Consider the following 17,456-nt stretch of genomic DNA (forward strand, 5'->3'; position numbering starts at 1 on the left):
TTTTTTCAAGCCCAGCTAGTATCTTTAAGGTGATGATTCTGAACTCTAGATCCAACATCATACTAATGTCCGTATTGAGTAGGTCCCCGGGAGTCGGTAATAGCTCTTGTTCTTTTTTGAGGTGATTTTTTCCGTCTTGTCATTTTGTCCAGAGGAGAATAGATTAATGAGTGAACAAAATGCTAACACGGTAACAACGTCCCTAGAAAATATACTTTAAACAAATCAGAAAAGACCTGAAGCAGGGGGAAAAGAAAAGGAAAGATAGAAAAAAGAAAAGGAAAAAAAAAAAAGAAAAAGATAAAGATAAAAACAACAAAAACAGAACAAAACAACAAAAAAAAAACCAGAATATGATCAAATATGATCAGGCTGGTACATAGATCAGTGCCCCACACTAGATTTTGTGTGTATTTTGGTCTGTTAGAAGAAAGTGCCTCCCAAAATTTTAAAGAAAGAAAAACTTATATATGTACAAAAATAAGGGTTGATATGATGAAGCGATGGAATATGACTGTAAAGATGAAAATTATAAAAAATTTTATAAAAGGAATTGATAAGAAGTTGTTTGAAAAAAGAAAGAAGAGGATTTAAAAAAAAAAGAAAAAATTTTAAAGAGAGAACTTATATATATATGCCAAAAATATAGGTAACTACTAGGAAGGGATAGAATATGACTCTAAAAATGAAAAATAAAAATGTTTTTTAAAAAAGGGATTGATAAGATGTTGGTTGAAAAAGGGAAGAAAAAAAATTCAAAAAAAAAAAGACAGTTAAAAAAAAAAGTTAACTTTGAAAGACTAAAGAATCATGGTAAAAAAGCCATGGATTGTATGTGCAGTATTCCCCTAGTGCTGGAGTTCTGCTGTTCTCATTGTTCGGTAAACTTGGTCTTGGCTGGCTGTTCTCACTGATCTTCTGGGGGAGGAGCCTGTTGCTGTGGTTCCCAAATGTCTTTGCCAGAGGTGGAATTGCCCGCCCTTGCCGGGTCCAGGCTAAGTAATCTGCTCGGGTTTGCTCTCAGGAGCTTTTGTTCCCTGCAAGCTTTCCGTACAGCTTTGGAGGCCGAGACTGGAAATGGCGACCTCCCAATCTCTGCCCCCGAGGAGCCAAGAACTCAGGGCCCCCAGAGAAAAGCAGTGAGTCACTCCTGTCTCCCCGGTCTCCGGCCACACACTGTGCTCACCCGGCCTGTGACCGCGCATTTCTATCTCTGGCACCCGACTTGGTGTGGAGTCTCCAAACCCAGCAGATCCCTGTGGTGCACTCCCACACCACTCCTCCCGGGGGAGGAAGGGGAGTCTCCCTGGATCTGCTGCTTGTTGGGTCCCTGCTGGAGGAGCAGTGGCCCGACTGTGCCCCGGATCACGGTTTATGACAATCCCGAGCTGAGAGCCCGCGCCTCGGCTCCGTCTCTGCAGCCGGCTTCCCTGCTCCGATACCTGGGAGCTCTGCCACAGTCAGGCACCCCCGGTCTTTCTGTGACCCGTGGGTCCTGAGACCACACTGTCCTGCGAGGGTTCCACCCCCCGCTTAGCCACTGGAGCGACGTCCCTCAGCGGAGCAGACTTCTAAAAGTTCCGATTTTGTGTCCCCGGCTCTATCACTTGCCAGAAGTGGCCGACGGAGGCCCCTCCCCCGCCATGGGCGCTTTTCGGTTCAGAGAGTTGCTGCTATTCTTTTCTTCAATCTCCTGTTGAGTTTGTAGGTGTTCAGAATGGTTTGATCCCTATAAGCTGAATTCCTGAGATCAGACGAAATCCAGGTCTCCTACTCCTCCGCCATCTTGCTCCGCCTCATTCCCAGAGCCTTTTGGTGGTTGGTGTTGAAAGTATTTTCTGGAGGTGAATTTAGTTTTGATGGAAACCTCGGGAGGATGAAGCCTGGCCACTCCCTACAAACCCACACAGAGCCTGTGCCCCTGACCAATATGGCAGTGCCCCTGGACTGACAGTTTTAAAGTACTGTCCACAAAGAGAGGTCAGTTTTCTCATGAGTGGGGTGTGGTATTGATATAATTTATTATTTTTTCCTTCTCTTCCAAGCGGCCTTCTTAATCTAGGCTTTCTAATGATAGTTATAGCTAATATTTGTCTTAAACAATTCTTATGTACCAGACACAGTGCAAAATGCTTTACACACATCACCTCATTTAGACATCAGTTAAAAGAAAAAACCTTGTCCTTTTATTTATTCTACTAATGAGGAAACTGAGACATAAGGGGGTGAAGGTGTTTATCCAAGTTCTGAATGCCAAGTAGTTGTAGAGCTGGAACTCAGACACTGGGCTGTCTGATTCCACAGCGCATGCTCTTTGCCAGAGGGCCATATTGTGGGTTCAAATGACACAGTGCTAAGGTGCAGACCAGGGGCACCTGGGTGACTCAGCTGGTTCAGTGTCCAACTCTTGATCTCAGCTCAGGTCTTGATCTCAGGGTCGTGAGTTCAGCCCCGCATTGGGCTCCAGAGAGCCTACTTAAAAAAAATAAATAAATAATAAGTTGCAGACCAATACATGACTGCTAAATGGATATTACACCAATAAGTGAGGATGAAGAAACCACAATGACACAAGATTCCTGTCCATTCCAACATAGGTCTACTGGAAACTGGCTTCTTTCTCTTTTCTCAATCCTTCCCAGGGCCCTAGATGTTAAATCCACAGGTTTTGTACACATAGAAAATGAGCAGTGATTTCTGAAAAGATGAAAAATTATTGGGGCTCTTATTGGATACTGATTTTGCTGGTGGGAAGAAGGGAAAACACAAGAGAGAATGTCTAGATGATCTTGACTTTCCCACAATGAAATCTAATTGTAGGAAATGATTAGGGCAGTCACTGTGCATTGGGAGGTCTGGACATGGGGGAGGGTAAAGGAAGAAGTAGCACCGTTTGTGAAGCAGCTGATGAAGGAACATAGGTTAAGATAAGTTGCTAAACTGTCAACTAGTATCAAAATAAACAAATGTTGTTTAAAAAAGCTAATAGATGGCTGGCTTTGATTATTTTCAAAGGACGCAGTCTCTAGATCTTTTATACCCAAAGTGTGGTCCCTCATGAGGAGCTTATTAGAAATACAGACTCTCTGGCCCCACCCCATACCAACTAAATCAGAATCTGTGCTTTAAAGGGATTCTCAGTGGTTTGTACATACACTAATGCTTCAGACCTTCTACACAGTTCATTCGTTTATTCACTGATAAGCACTAACTAGTCTCAACTGTATTAGAAATAATTGTGTCATTAATTTATGAGAATTTTACTTCTGCTTATCTATAAGACAATTGAAGAACAGCTATCTTATTTTTCAAATTCCTTGGAATTACAGAATTTGACACTTTTTTCACAAAGAATACTTTTCCTCCTTGGGATTCTTTCATAGTAATTTATTTTCATGCAGTGTCTAGAGAGTAGCATTTGGAACAGTTATATAGAGAAACTGTACTATCTCTAAAATGCCAAAAGTCCCCTTAGTAGGGATGAAAAACTTGCCCAGGAAGATTTATGGAAAATGGGTAGGAATGGCCATTTGAGAATGGCCAAATTCAATGTCAAGGTTCTCAGTGGGGATCCCGTCTGATGATGGCTAATTTGATTTCCAAACAAATGTTAGCTCTTAAAAGAACTATCAGTCTGAGCAAAGATACCAGCCTACACCGATTCATCCATCAGAAAGAAGAATCAGCAACTGTGCAAAAATCATGTGCCATCAGCATATGATATGTTGAACATAATTAACTGTCTTCTCTTGCTATGGGCAATACCCTGGCCTTTAGAAAGCAAGGTGTTGACCATTCACCCAAATTAAACTTTAAATTCAACCAACATCAAATATGTTACTTTATAGCTAATTCAAGATATTTTACATGTTTGTGTGTGTTGTTTGGCATTTTAGATCTTTGGATACTTCTCCTCTGAAGAAGATTCTCTTGCTTCCCAGATGGATGAAGAAAATTTGGTTTTTCTTGTTTCCAGAAAACAGCGAGTTGTAATTTCAGGTGATATTTTTAATTTCCTTTCTAAATTAATATGGGCTTTAACATTTTCTCAAAAAAATTTTGGAACTAAAACAGAAATACCTGCAGTTGAGTTTGAAATATGATCATTGCTCTGAGGGACACTAAATAAGGAATATGAGGGGGAAACAATTCACATTTTTCTGGAAATGTTCAGATCTTGAGTTAAAGCTCTGTACAATGGCATCTCAATACTGCATGTCTAAGCACCAAATGGAATCACATTTATTTTAAAATTTTCTTAAAATGAAATTTTCAAGTTTTTAGTAAGTAGAACTCTTTCCCATTCTTCCCTAGATTATCACATGGAGGTTTTCCTGATATCTATAAAACTGTGAACTTGGGCCAATCACAAAGGGGGGGATCATCTCAGTTCAAGAAGTCTCAAGAACATATGGCATTTCTTATTAAATTTGATCCTCTCCATCCCTTTCCACTGTTGACACTTCCAGTTTTCTTCCCTCTAAGGAAGAAGTCCAGGAGGAGGAAAGGCGAACCCCAGAATCTGCCCTGTCCTCCATTTCATCCCGGATTCTGAGACGAAGCATGTAGTGTAGATCAGATCTGGTGTTCCTTAAAAAAGCACCTAAACTTACTGCAGTCATTTGTGAACCAAGCCCACCCTTGTCTTCCACCCTTCCTCAGCCCAACCGTTAGACCTCACCAGAGCCTATCCTCAAGCCATGGAAATGATCATCAAAGAACAGAAGCTAGGGGACTGTCCCTGCTGCCACCACCCCTTTGTTGGGGAGAGAAGGGCCAGTGGGCAGGGGAGACATGTAGCTGGCATCCTAAGTTAGAACTTTGAAAGCATTTCTCTCAATGGCAGTTGGGTTCTGTAGTTCATTATTCACTCAACCAGTATTTGCTAAGTTCTGCTCTATGACAGGTACGTTTCTAAGTGCTGGGGACACAGCAGTGAACAAAAGATCATAAATCTCTGACCTTGTGGTATTTACATTCTAATGGGGAGTAAAATATATAATGTGTCAGATGGTAATGTGCTATAGAGAAAGAATGAAGTAAGCAGGTTGTGGAGAAGAATAAAGCAGGAATGTGGGGAGAAGTTGGTTTGGAGATGGGAGCATGGTGTTGGAATTTGAAGAGGGCAGTGGGGAGACCATCCTGAGCAGGGGCTGAGAGACCCGGGGGGGTTGGGGAGGAAAGCCCAGGAAGAGAGGGCAAGTGTGGGATTAGGTGTGTGGGCCTGGGGGTGGGGGGGAACGAAGAGGGCAAGAAGCCTGCACAGAGGGGAGGCATGGTCTGAGCTACACTTGGAATGTTCATTATGGCTTCCATGTTGAAAATAGCCCAGGGTGGGGAGAGTGTAAGCAGAGAGAATGGTGGTAGCTTGGAACAGGACAGTGTTCTTAACCTTCCTTTCATTAGCTTTTCATTATATTATTTTCATATTTTTTTCATTATAGGGATCCCTAAGGAGTCTTATAGACATTTTTTACCTGATTGCACCCCCCGTACCCCCCCACCCCATGACATTTTAATATGTCAGATATAATATGTATCTGTTTATGTAAGTTTGTGTATCTGAGATTTATACACAAAAGGAGCAAGACTCATTTACATCTCCCCATGAACCAATCTGCATCCCCTTGAGGACCATATTTTGTCTCTTGAGAATGCATGGATTAGGCTGATAACACTGGAGTATGAGATCCATCCACTTGCTTTTCCTAGGAGTTTACAATTATAAAAACTAATCAGGCTGGAAAGAGGTCCCATATATGTAGTTTTATCAATTCAGTACATAGGCAAAAAAACATGAAGGTGTCCAGTGGTTTTTTTCAAAACACACAAAGAAAAAGCAAAAACAAACCCTTAATAACAATATTAAGGTGGTTTTATTCTTTTATGCCCAAAAGCCTGAGATCATATTAGGTTTTTATTCTGTGTAAATCATGATGGTGACAGCTCAAAGAAAGAATTCCTGAGAGATGTGGAAATCTCAGAATAGAATGATTCCAAAAGATGTTTGGAAAACATGTTCTCTGCAAAATATGTGGCAGGAGGATGGGTGTATATATATTTTCTCTAGGAATTCATGCGCCACATTGAATTGGAAAATGTCATAGATTCAGATTAGTATCTCCGGGGATAATTAAAAAGCAATAAAATGTCCATCAATAGATGAATCGATAAAGATGTGGTTCATATATACAATGGACTATTAATCAGCCATCAGAAATAATGAATACTTACCATTTACATTGACATGGATGGAACTGGAGGGTATTATGATGAGAGAGACAATTATCATATGATTTCACTCATATGTGGAATATAAGGAATAGCACAGAGGATCATAGGGGAAGGGAGAGAAAATGGAGTGGAAAGAAATCAGAGAGGGTGACAAACCATGAGAGACCCAACTCTAGGAAACAAACAGAGGGTTGCTGGAGGGAAGGTAGGTGGGGGATGGGGTAACTGGGTGATGGGCGTGAAGGAGGGCATGTGATGTAATAAGTACTGGGTGTTATATGCAACTGATGAATTATTGAACTCTACATCTGAAACTAATAATGTACTGTATGTTGGCTAATTGAATTTAAATAAAAAAAAATCATTGCTAAAAAAAGCAACAGTTGCTGGTTTTTATGGTTTTATTCTACTCTACTTTTTAAGCAAAAAAGTAAAAAAGTTGTTTGCTTACTCTTTTCTTTTTAAAAACAAACCTAACAAATGAGTTTTAGGATCTTTACTGCTGAGAATTGAATATTATGTTGTTGACAGGTAGTAGAAGACGGGATGTGATTAAATGCATTGTCAAGATCCCTCAGTTGGATTTACTAATAACAGCTTCTCAGAAAGGATTAATAACAGTCTTTAATAGCCAGGTAATTTGACAGCTTTGATTCCCCCCTCTTCCCTCCTCCCTTCCTCCTTTCATTCGTTCATTTGTTCATTTGTTCTTTCCTTCCTTCCTTCTTCTGTCTATGCATTATGCATATTTATCAGGTGCAACAGAAAACATAAACATATTTCAGAGTTATTCCAAAAAATAAAGCCAGATGTTGCTAAAATGAGAGGATTGCTGAGCCCTGGAGCAATTTTTGAGATTTTGGTAACTGCATTTGGCAGTGTTCCTCAGGGAATCTTTTTTTTTTTTTTTTAAGATTTATTTGTTTGTTTTAGAGGGAGACAGAGCACAAGCGGGAGGGGCAGAGGGAGAGGGAGAGAGAATCTCAAGCAGACTCCACGCTGAACACGGAGCCCAATGCAGGGCTCGATCCTACCACCCTGACATCAAGACCTGAGCTGAAAACAAGAGTCAGAAGCTTAACCAACTGAGCCACCCAGGCACTCCTCAGGGAGTCTTACTGAACCATGTGGCATCAGCATAATTAAAGGGTGATCTTGGATAACTTCTTAGATAAAATCAGAAAAACTCACAAGCCAAGTGATTTTGTCATAATCCTAACAAGTATAGAAGGTCCCAACAAGAACCTTGGACTTGGAGTTAAAAGGGGCTCACATTCTGGCTCCTCTATTTTACTAGCTATGCTGTTAAATAGGAAACTTAATAAGCCAACTTACATGTTTTCATGCCTCTTTTCACATTTATGAAATGAGGACACCAGAACTGGTCCTCTTTCCCTCAGAGGGTTGTAATGAATGTAAATGACACAAGGAACATAGAAGCCCTACATGAACGATCAATCCCCATGTCTATGTAGGGCATTACTATTATTGTCTCATAGTTCTAAATTTATAAGTTTTGGGCTTCCACTTACAAACTATGAGAGATTTTATTGGAATGTATAATGATATACCACACAGTATTTCATTATGAAAATAAAAGTGAATATCAAAAAGTAAATATCAAAGCAAATAATTCCAATTATTAGTTCATTTCCAAGAGACAATATCAAAGCAAATAATTCCAATTATTAGTTCATTTCCAAGAGACAAGCTTTATACAAGTAAACTATATTTAAGATAATCATTACATGATTAAAATTTCCAACAGTAATGTTTAGCCCTTCAGGGATCAGAACAGCGGGATTCCGTCAGAGGAGCAGGCTGCCTGGGCCCCGGGGAGGGGCGGTGGAAGGTTGCTGGTGTGGATGTGGAGTCTGGCATCCCTGCCCAGCTCGGACACTTGCCACCTGTGTGTGTTACCCATTCATCTCCATGTCCCGGCTTCTCTTCTCATTCAGAACTGAGGCTGTTTGAATTAATACACACAAAGTGCTGAGTTAGCATCACTGTAAGCGGTCAGGAAATGTTGGTAGTTGCAATTATGGACAAATGGTGCGAAAACAAAACTGGATTGCCTCATATAAACATGAAAACGTTCCTCGTTCTCTTTTCTCCTTGGTGCCTCATTTCCCTTCTCATTTTCTTACCTTTATTTCCTCAAAAATAGAACTAGGATGGAATGTAAAGAACATGAGAAGAAAAATAATGATCTTCATAATGAAATAGTTCGGGATCATGTGACATAAGTGAGGTGGCATTTTCACTTTTCCACAGACATCTCTCTCATGCTCACACACACTCATTCACACGTGTTTAGAGGTGCACACATGTATACTCACAAACACACTAACACATCTGTTTCTTACAAAAACCATGCAATTGGAGAGAAAAAATTGCTTAAAAATTACTTGAAGATTGATACACCAGGAATAAATAGTATTTTGAATGTTGCATGTCTTACAAATAGGATGACACATTCTGTGAAAAAATAATAGGTAAGGTAGGTCACAGGAAAAATTTATTAAAAGGTAGTCATTAATAACACAAAATATCTTATAATAAGTTAATCCATAATTTAGGTTTCCTGTAAAGTAGAATAAACACAGTTAAAGATTTTCAGTGTTCTTGAGAGGGCTTGGTGACAGAGACTGTAAATGTCATTAATAAAAGTTCTTGCAAAAAAGGCTAGATTTTCAAAATTTAGAAGATACCCATAAGGATTATATAACTTTTAAAGATGATAAAAGAAATTTAAACATGTGCTTTCCACTAAGGATGGAAGTAGAGAAATAGGAGAGGAAAACCACAGGAGTTCTATTTTCTGCTCACCAATTTCCTGAGGGCACTTAATTTTTCCTATCAAAAAAAAGTCCGTGGTTGGAAAAGCCTCTTTGAACTCTTCAGATGAAAGACAGTCTGAGATAACAATGATGAACAGTTTCAGTGATCTAATTTACTTTTCCCTCTTTTCACATAATCTATTCCTTCAGCCATTTTCTGTACTTTTCCCAAGACCACATGACCATGCAAAAGAAACTAGGTCGTTAATAGACTTCAAATACTAACCTTGACCTTGGCAGCAATTAGCATGCCCTAAGGGGAGAAGAGGCTGCTCAAGTACATTACAGCTCTGCATGGAATAAATCTATGATTCTCAACCAGCACACTACCCTGGCATGAGATTCATGCAATAAATACTTATCCAGTAAAAGAGGAAGCCCACTGGATAGAGTGTCCTTACCTATCTTAGGAACCTGAGAGATAACTTTCAAATGAAATAGTATTTTTCCCCCCACATCAAGCTGTATTCATATTGACCTAGTTAGCATCTTGGCCCACTCTTGCCATTGTTGTTAGTATTATTTTGCATTCCCAATTTTTGATATCCTATGTTGCTCTGAATAACTAAAGAAGGGGAAGCAGTTTGCAAACAGGGAAAAATCATTCATACAGTGTAAGACTCTAAGAACACAGTCATCAAGCTTAAAGACAAGCCACAGAAGCACCAACCAACCATGTCCAAAGCGAGCGGTGAACACAGAGCCAGGGTTTTGAAGGAAATGAGAAACGGAAGAAACTCACGGAAGGTAGAAATGAGGGGTGAGGGGCGCCTGGGTGGCTCAGTCGTTAAGCGTCTGCCTTCTGCTCAGGTCATGATCCCAGCATCCTGGGATCAAGCCCCACATCGGGATTAAGCCCCGCATGGGGATCAAGCCCCGCATCCGGCTCCCTGCTCAGCGGGAAGCCTGCTTCTCCCTCTCCCACTCCCCCTGCTTGGGTTCCCTCTCTTGCTGTCTCTCGCTCTCTCTGTCAAATAAATAAATAAAAATCGAGAGCCGGAACACAAGCAGGGGGAGTGGGAGAGGGAGAAGCAGACTCCCCACTGAGCAAGGAGCCCGATGCGGGGCTCCATCCCAGGACCCTGAGATCATGACCTGAGCCGAAGGCAGATGCTTAACGATTGAGCCACCCAGGCGCCCCAAATAAATAAATAAAATCTTAAAAAAAAAAAAAGAAAGGAAAAGAAATGACGAGTGAGATTAAACTGTGGAGACAATGTGCTCTTTTAGAGCCAACATTCTCAATTTTAATTATAGTGCCAACTAGCTTTCATTATTCTCCTCCTTTGTTTATAGATGAGAGTCCAGACCAGCACCAATGTCACGGTAAGTACATTTTGTAAACTCCTAATGAAGTCCGATTTGGGACTGTGGTGATGGTTGCTCCATAACTAATCACAGTCTCAATGCAGTGTCCAATAGGCTCTAAGAATGTTTTCATATTATAAGTCTACTGACTAGGATCAAAACTAAACCTTGAGCAACAGCGGACGACCCTCACCTTGCTTGCTGAAGTTAAATTTATTTCAGAGACGCATCTGGAGACATTACTCCCTGGAAGCTTCCATTGAAGTCTCACCAAAGGTTTCCTGAGCGCCCCCTATTGAGGAACGAAAAAAACGGACACAATCCAAGTTGTGAGAACAACAAGGAAAGGGCCAAGAGAAATAATTTGAAAACGTTGTATTGTATACTTGAAATTTGCATAAAATTTTTGAGTCCGATTTTATTGAATCCATATTGCTAATTGGGGACGTGCAGTTGCAGCAGCTGCAAAGCTATGATGAGTTGCTTTCAGAGTCCCACGATGGCTTTGTGAGAGATGGGGACATGCTTGCCTTCTCACCCTGCTGACATGCACTGAATGCCCTGAACTGCACAGGAGGGCACCAGGCCACTGGCAGACGAGCCTGCCTTCTCTCTGAGCCTCTGAGCCTTTGCTTCTAAGGCTGAAACAAATGTTAGAATTCCTAACGTAGGTCTGAAATGCATGCAGCGGGAGTGTCTGACATGGTAGGCACTCCTAAATGGGAACTGTTGTTCTTGCTTCGTCGTGTGTCATTGACATGACAGATCCCACCCATGCCAACTTGGTGACGTTAGGCAACGCAAGACAAACTCATCGGGCTCAACTTGGTTATTGACCAGATGATCACTAAGGTCTTTTCTAGCTAAAAATTTTATGCATGGGGACAGGGCCAGAGAACTGGCTTAATCCAGCCTCCCCACGTCCCCAGGAAGAGGTGTTCTCAGGAAAGTGAGGAGTGCACAAAGACGCCTACTCTGCTGGTGACTCTGTGCCTCCAGGGAGCTGCAACAGGCATGAGTTCATCATTCTCCAGCCGGTGGTGCTGAGAAACTCAAGGTGAGGGTCAAGGTGCGAAAGATGAGAGTGCCTCCTCTAGACATCCAAGAAGAGACATTGCAAGGCTCCCCTGCAAGGAGGGGGGCAAAGTGGGGCTTTTCATGTAACTAACCTACTCTTTAGTAACCATCGCCATGGGACTGACCAAAACATATTAGCCCCCCTCTCCCAATTCTGTATTTTTCCCTCAGGACACCTCCTGGATCACAGGATGTGATTACCTCTCACAGCTGAAAAGAATCGTTGCCACTACAGAAAGGACCATCATTGTCTGGGATTATAAAGCTCAAGGCAGTGGCCAGGTACTGTGCCAACAAAAATGCTCCAAGTACTAAGGTTGTCTTTTCCATCCTGGTAGGATGTGAGCAATCCACTTCCTCTACTGAATGTCAGTTCCTCATATATAAAATGAGGGGGTTTAACTAATAGAGTTCATCATTAATTTTCTGTGAGGCTAATTAAAAAGGAAGATTCTTTCCATTTGGTGCATATTTAATTTGGTGATACTTGTTTTGTTTTTGAGAGAGAAAGAAGATAATTCTTTCCTTCTTTCATACCCTTCTCTTAATCCTAGTATTAGCTTTTTGATTATGCTCATGTTATCAAGTTCAAAGCCTTTCTCTTCAGTTCAGCTTCATTTGGTAAGAAACTTACTAAAAATCAAATGACTAATTCTAGCAAAATATCTAATGGGGCAGATGCCAATGTTATTCCTTCAGTGGCTGAGATGTTACCACTTACATAATTTACAATATTTATCGAGTATTTACAGACATATAGAAGTAATGAACGTGTTCCCTGCACCCAAAGAAAACTCAGTCTTGAAAGATCTCATGAAAAAACATAATATGTAATATAATGGTACAGCAAATTTTACAGTAAAAAACCAAAAACAAAAAAACAAGGGCAATAGGAGTTCAGGGAGAGGCAAGATTGTAAAAAAAATGCCCTCAGGAAGTTGGGCTGACTCTGAAGGATGAGGAGGATTCAGAAATAATTAAACTTCCTCTGTGCCCTACTTGTCCCTAGGCTCAGTGAAAACCCAAACTTCTCATTCCTGTGTCCATTGCTATAACCAGCCAGTGATGCCAGGATGACTTTAAAGAATGCGGATTGTTGCCTCATGTCCTTTATTATGTGATGTGTACTGTCTTATGGTCTGCAGTTTGATTGCAACCTCTTCTCTGTCCAGCTCTCTCCAGTTTTCAGTCTTGCATTTTCAGCCCCATAGAAGCCTCCAGTTCCTTGAGAGCATCCTCGTCCACTCCCAGCCCCCTTCCTCTCCTCTTTTTGCTTTCCTGCCTGCACTGCCTGGGCAGAGATCATCTGGGCTGAAGCCATCCCCACTTTCCATTCTCTTAAATCCTTTGAAACTCTAGTCCTGTTGAGATGTGACAGCCTGTCTCTGCGCCTTCACGGGGGCTCAGCCCTCCTGGAGAAAACACGAAGCCACCGCTCTTCAGCATCACTACAAATTCAGGGTCCTCAGACTCCTCTGAGGATTCACTGGTTTCTGTCAACTTCTTTCTTGTCCTTGCCAAGTTGCTTTCCCATCCCTGGCAATATTCCAAAAGGCCATTACTGTCCTCAGGCTCTCTCCCTCTCAGCCAAGATGGACTTGCCCCTATTTTCCTGAGAAATTTGAGTCTATGAGGCTTGTCCTCTTCCAAATTCCAGCTCTGCCACCTACAGCTTCATTGAGGACACCCTACTTCCTTTCTTCCTTTCTCTCTCTGGAGGCAAAATATCCTTGCATCCGTCACTCCCATTCCCCCCTGCCTCATGCAGGACAGGGCTCTTCCCTTTCTGTCTTTTTGACATTCATCTCTCTTTCTGGGCTCCTCCTTTCAACCGCCTCTGAATCTTTCTCTGGACCAGTTCCTGTGCCAAATCAAAGGTCACCTTCCCAGACCATGGGACCTACAGTGGCTTCTCTGGTCATTCTTTATCATAGCACCTTGCTTATTTCCTCAGTGCACTTCCCAGGATCTGAAATGATCTGCTTTTTTTTTTTTTACTTGTATTCCTGCACTAGAATGGTAGTTCCACAAAGTCAGAAACTTGTCTTGTTCATCACCGTATGGTCCATGCCTAGAATAGTTCTTGGCACATCGTAGGTGCTCAGTAATTATTTGTTGAATGACTGAATGAAGCTCTACATATGTTCAAATCTCACTCTTTCTAGAGGAAACAAAACAAAATAATTTTTTTTTTTTTAAAGATTTTATTTATTTATTTGAGCCAGAGAGAATGAGAGAGAGAGAGAGCACATGAGAGGGGGGAGGGTCAGAGGGAGAAGCAGACTCCCTGCCGAGCAGGGAGCCCGATGCGGGACTCGATCCAGGGACTCCAGGATCATGACCTGAGCCGAAGGCAGTCGCTTAACCAACTGAGCCACCCAGGCGCCCAAAACAAAATAATTTTTAAATATCTTTTTCTTCTATCTTAGGTAGAGACTCAATTCTGGAAGAGCCCTGGCTATATAGCTTAGTGAACCCAGCCCAATAGCCCAGGGTCAGCTTGACAAATGCTTGCTGAATATTTCTGGATAAACTTGGATGTTAGGATATGTTTTTCCTGATAACTTCTTGTGACATAATTGGGGTGTTAATACTTGATTTTCCCTTTCCCATACAGTTTTATGTCAATGGTCTTATAATGCCTGAACCTTTTTATCCTTCCCATTAATATTGCCTTACAAATCCAAGAGAGGGACATTCATAGCAACCAAACAGAAAATCTCATTAATGTATTGAACCAGAGTTCCTCACCTTTTTCCCCACAAAGCACCCAAAAACACAATATTGGGCTCACAGTGACATTAACTTTTACTTGGTTAACTTTTTTTTTCAAGTTTCTTTAACACGGTGGGAATATCTAAAATTAAAAATATCATAAAATAAAACTTTTATCAAATAATAGGATAATATTTAACATTGGATATTTAGAGCAATGTAATAACTTATTAAAAGCATTCTTCTGTTTCTAGGAAAACTATTTTGTCATAAAGCCTATGGATCACTGCCTCCTTTGTGTGTGTGTAGTGTCTCTGCCCGACCAGCTCTGCAGAGATGACATCCTTTTGGGGGATGATGGTGGTTTTGTGAACAAATTCACCATAAATAGTGATGACTTTGGACTAAAGCAGGCAAAATCCAAAAAAACACTACAAAGCCAAGTCTTAGACTCAAAGAACTTTAAAAGGTAAGGGTATTACATGGGCAGTTCCATTTTTCTAATATAGACAGTGTATGGCATGGGCATGTCTTTATAATTGTACTGTCTTTGAAGTTTTTATAGTAATTATATATTACTTTTATTAGCAGAGAAACAAATTTTGTATTAAATATATCCTCTTAATCAAAGAAGTACAACTTAAAATCAGATACAATTTCACATTTCTAACATTGGAAGGGATTGAAAATGGGGTAGATTTGGGGCGCCTGGGTGGCTCAGTCATTAAGCATCTGCCTTCGGCTCAGGTCATGATCCCAGGGTCCTGGGATCGAGCCCCACATCGGGCTCTCTGCTCAGTGGGAAGCCTGCTTCTCCCTCTCCCACCCCCCCTGCTTGTGTTCCCTCTCTCGCTGTGTCTCTCTCTGTCAAATAAATAAATAAAATCTTTAACAAAAAAAAAAAAGAAAGAAAATGGGGTAGATTCTGTAAATGGGCATTCTCACAGACTATCAGTAGTGGAAGTATGAGTTCCATCCCTTTCAGGAGAGCAGTCTGGGAGATGCATCGAGTGTCTTAATAAACCTTTCTACATTGGGACCCAGGGTCCCCATGTGCTTAAAAATAGAAGTATGGTTATCACAGCATTATTTCTCATAGTAAAGTCTCTAGTGTCCAACATTGGAGGAATGATTAATTTAAATGATTAATCATTTAAATAAATAATTCAGGTAGTTTCTACAAATATGTTTACATATTTTGTAAATATGTCCATATAAACATAATACATTTATATATAAAATATATTTTTTGTCAGACAACTTTTTTTTGTTATATATTTAAAGTACCAAGGGGGGGACATCTGGGTGTCCAGTCAGTTAAGCATCTGCCTTCAGCTCAGGTCATGATCCCAGGGTCCTGGAATCGAGTCCCGCATCGGGCTCTCTGCTCAGTGGGGAGCCTGCTTCTCCCTCTGCCTGCCGCTCCCCCTGCTTGTGCTCTCTCTCTCTCTCTGTCAAAAAATTAAAAAAAAAAAAAGCTTTAAAGTACCAAGGGCATTCAGTAAATCATAGTATAACCGTATTAGGGAATGCCATGCACTCCCATTTAATAATGTTTTTGAAATACATTTAATAACATGAAAAATGTTCATGATATAATATTAAGTAAAAAAAATTTAATTTTTCTACGTATCTAGCATACACTATCAAGCACTTCATTCCAGTTACGATAGGCTCTTGGAATAGAAGCTGAGACATGAATTTTCTTTCTGAGATTTATGTCACCCGTCAGAAAAATTCTATGGCCTCTTTTCCATCCCTGTTTCCATTAGCTGGATATGTTTGAAATGAGATTAGGGATCTTAGGAATTTGAGGAATTTGGGTACAGTTAAATGAATGTTAATTTGCATTGGTTCTTTTGGGTCATTATTTACATGTAGATGATTTAATCATGTAGATGATCATCATGTACATGATTTAAATTGTTCAAGACTAAAGTCTATGGATGCGCTGATTGTTGAGGTATGTTCTTACACCAACAGATTCTCAAAACTAACAGAATGAAAAGTATTAAGGCCAAAGGGGTAATTAAAGTCTGGAGCCATCATTAATGTTTTCCTGCAGTTGATATTCACATAATTCATTCATATTAAATGGGTGTGGGTAGGAAATACTGGTATGCAAAATGTTGTACAAATTAAAGAAAGAAATAGCCAGCACCCAGAGTCCAAAATTAAACACAGTCTGACATGGAAAAAGAAATCTCTCTACTCTGTTTAATCCCATATTGTCGAACATTCCTGCTTTGGGTTATAAACATCTCTATTCCTTAACTAGAATCTAAGGAACTTGGGAACAAGAATTTTACCTTAGCCATCCTATGTCCTTTTACCTGGGATACAATATGTGCTCAATAAGTCTTTGTGAATGAAGAAACAAATAACTATAAAATATGAGTAAATATGATAACATGAAGATAGCTTCTTCCAGGTTAAGACAAGAATTTTACCATAAAAGTTTTGGCCCCTAATGCTAAGCCTCTCACTGAAATGTCCTGTGAACTGATGAGCAAGCCTTTGGCGAGAAATACAACAATTGTCCCAGCCTCGACTTTACCAGTGACCTGGGACTACAAATTTCCCAGGTTTCTAGTTCTGAAAGTATTCATGGAAAATATGGAAATGAATTGACTCATCTAAAACAATACGAAACACAGTCCTTTTGGATGACCAGAATTTTTCAGTAAAGTAAGGATAATAGTGCTCCAATTAGACAGGGATTCTTCTAGATTATTCCTTTAATTCTGAATCTACAGCTCAATATTTGATTTGATAAATAAATTTTTATTTTTACATTTTAAATATGCTAGATGATAAATAGTTAAACAGTTAAAAGTGGTAAAATGCATAAGATGGTATTACACATGCAAGCTTGTGTGTATCTAACATAACCCCTCCCTTTTTTCTTTTAATTTCCAGTGTTAAAAGGAAGCTGCATAATGACTGGGTTATGAAAATTAGATATATTACAGCCCTAAGTTGCTTTGGATCCTGCTCCTTAGACAGTGTTCATTCATTGGTTTTGGAATCCTTGAAGAGACTTGAGGATAATTTGTAAGTACAATAGTTTGTATACATGAACATTCTGTGACTTTCAGACTTTTTACAACTAATAAGCCCATGACAGCCTTGGAAATTTCAAACTAGTTTTTAGAAATTTCAGATGTTAATGATTCCATTTATTTGACAAGATGAATTAGATTTTTAGGAGGAAATTGAAGTTAGTCACACAAATCTGAATATAATGCGTCCTCCTAGCAGTAATATTGCACATCTGTTGTT

General features: G+C 40.2%; 1 protein-coding gene across 1 annotated transcript in view; it reads left to right on the top strand.

Annotated features, from left to right (window-relative positions):
• WDR64 (WD repeat domain 64) overlaps nucleotides 1-17,456 on the top strand; it is a 142,689-nt gene that overhangs the window by 22,120 nt on the left and 103,113 nt on the right. Inside the window, exons 3-8 of the mRNA XM_044916423.1 lie at nucleotides 3,897-3,999; nucleotides 6,766-6,869; nucleotides 10,371-10,400; nucleotides 11,631-11,741; nucleotides 14,429-14,643; nucleotides 17,094-17,228. Of these exons, the coding sequence (XP_044772358.1) occupies nucleotides 3,897-3,999; nucleotides 6,766-6,869; nucleotides 10,371-10,400; nucleotides 11,631-11,741; nucleotides 14,429-14,643; nucleotides 17,094-17,228 (698 nt within the window). The remainder of the gene's footprint in view (nucleotides 1-3,896; nucleotides 4,000-6,765; nucleotides 6,870-10,370; nucleotides 10,401-11,630; nucleotides 11,742-14,428; nucleotides 14,644-17,093; nucleotides 17,229-17,456) is intronic.

The sequence above is a fragment of the Neomonachus schauinslandi genome, chromosome 6 (genome assembly GCF_002201575.2).
Source record: "Neomonachus schauinslandi chromosome 6, ASM220157v2, whole genome shotgun sequence".
In the NCBI taxonomy this organism is placed as follows: Eukaryota; Metazoa; Chordata; class Mammalia; order Carnivora; family Phocidae; genus Neomonachus; species Neomonachus schauinslandi.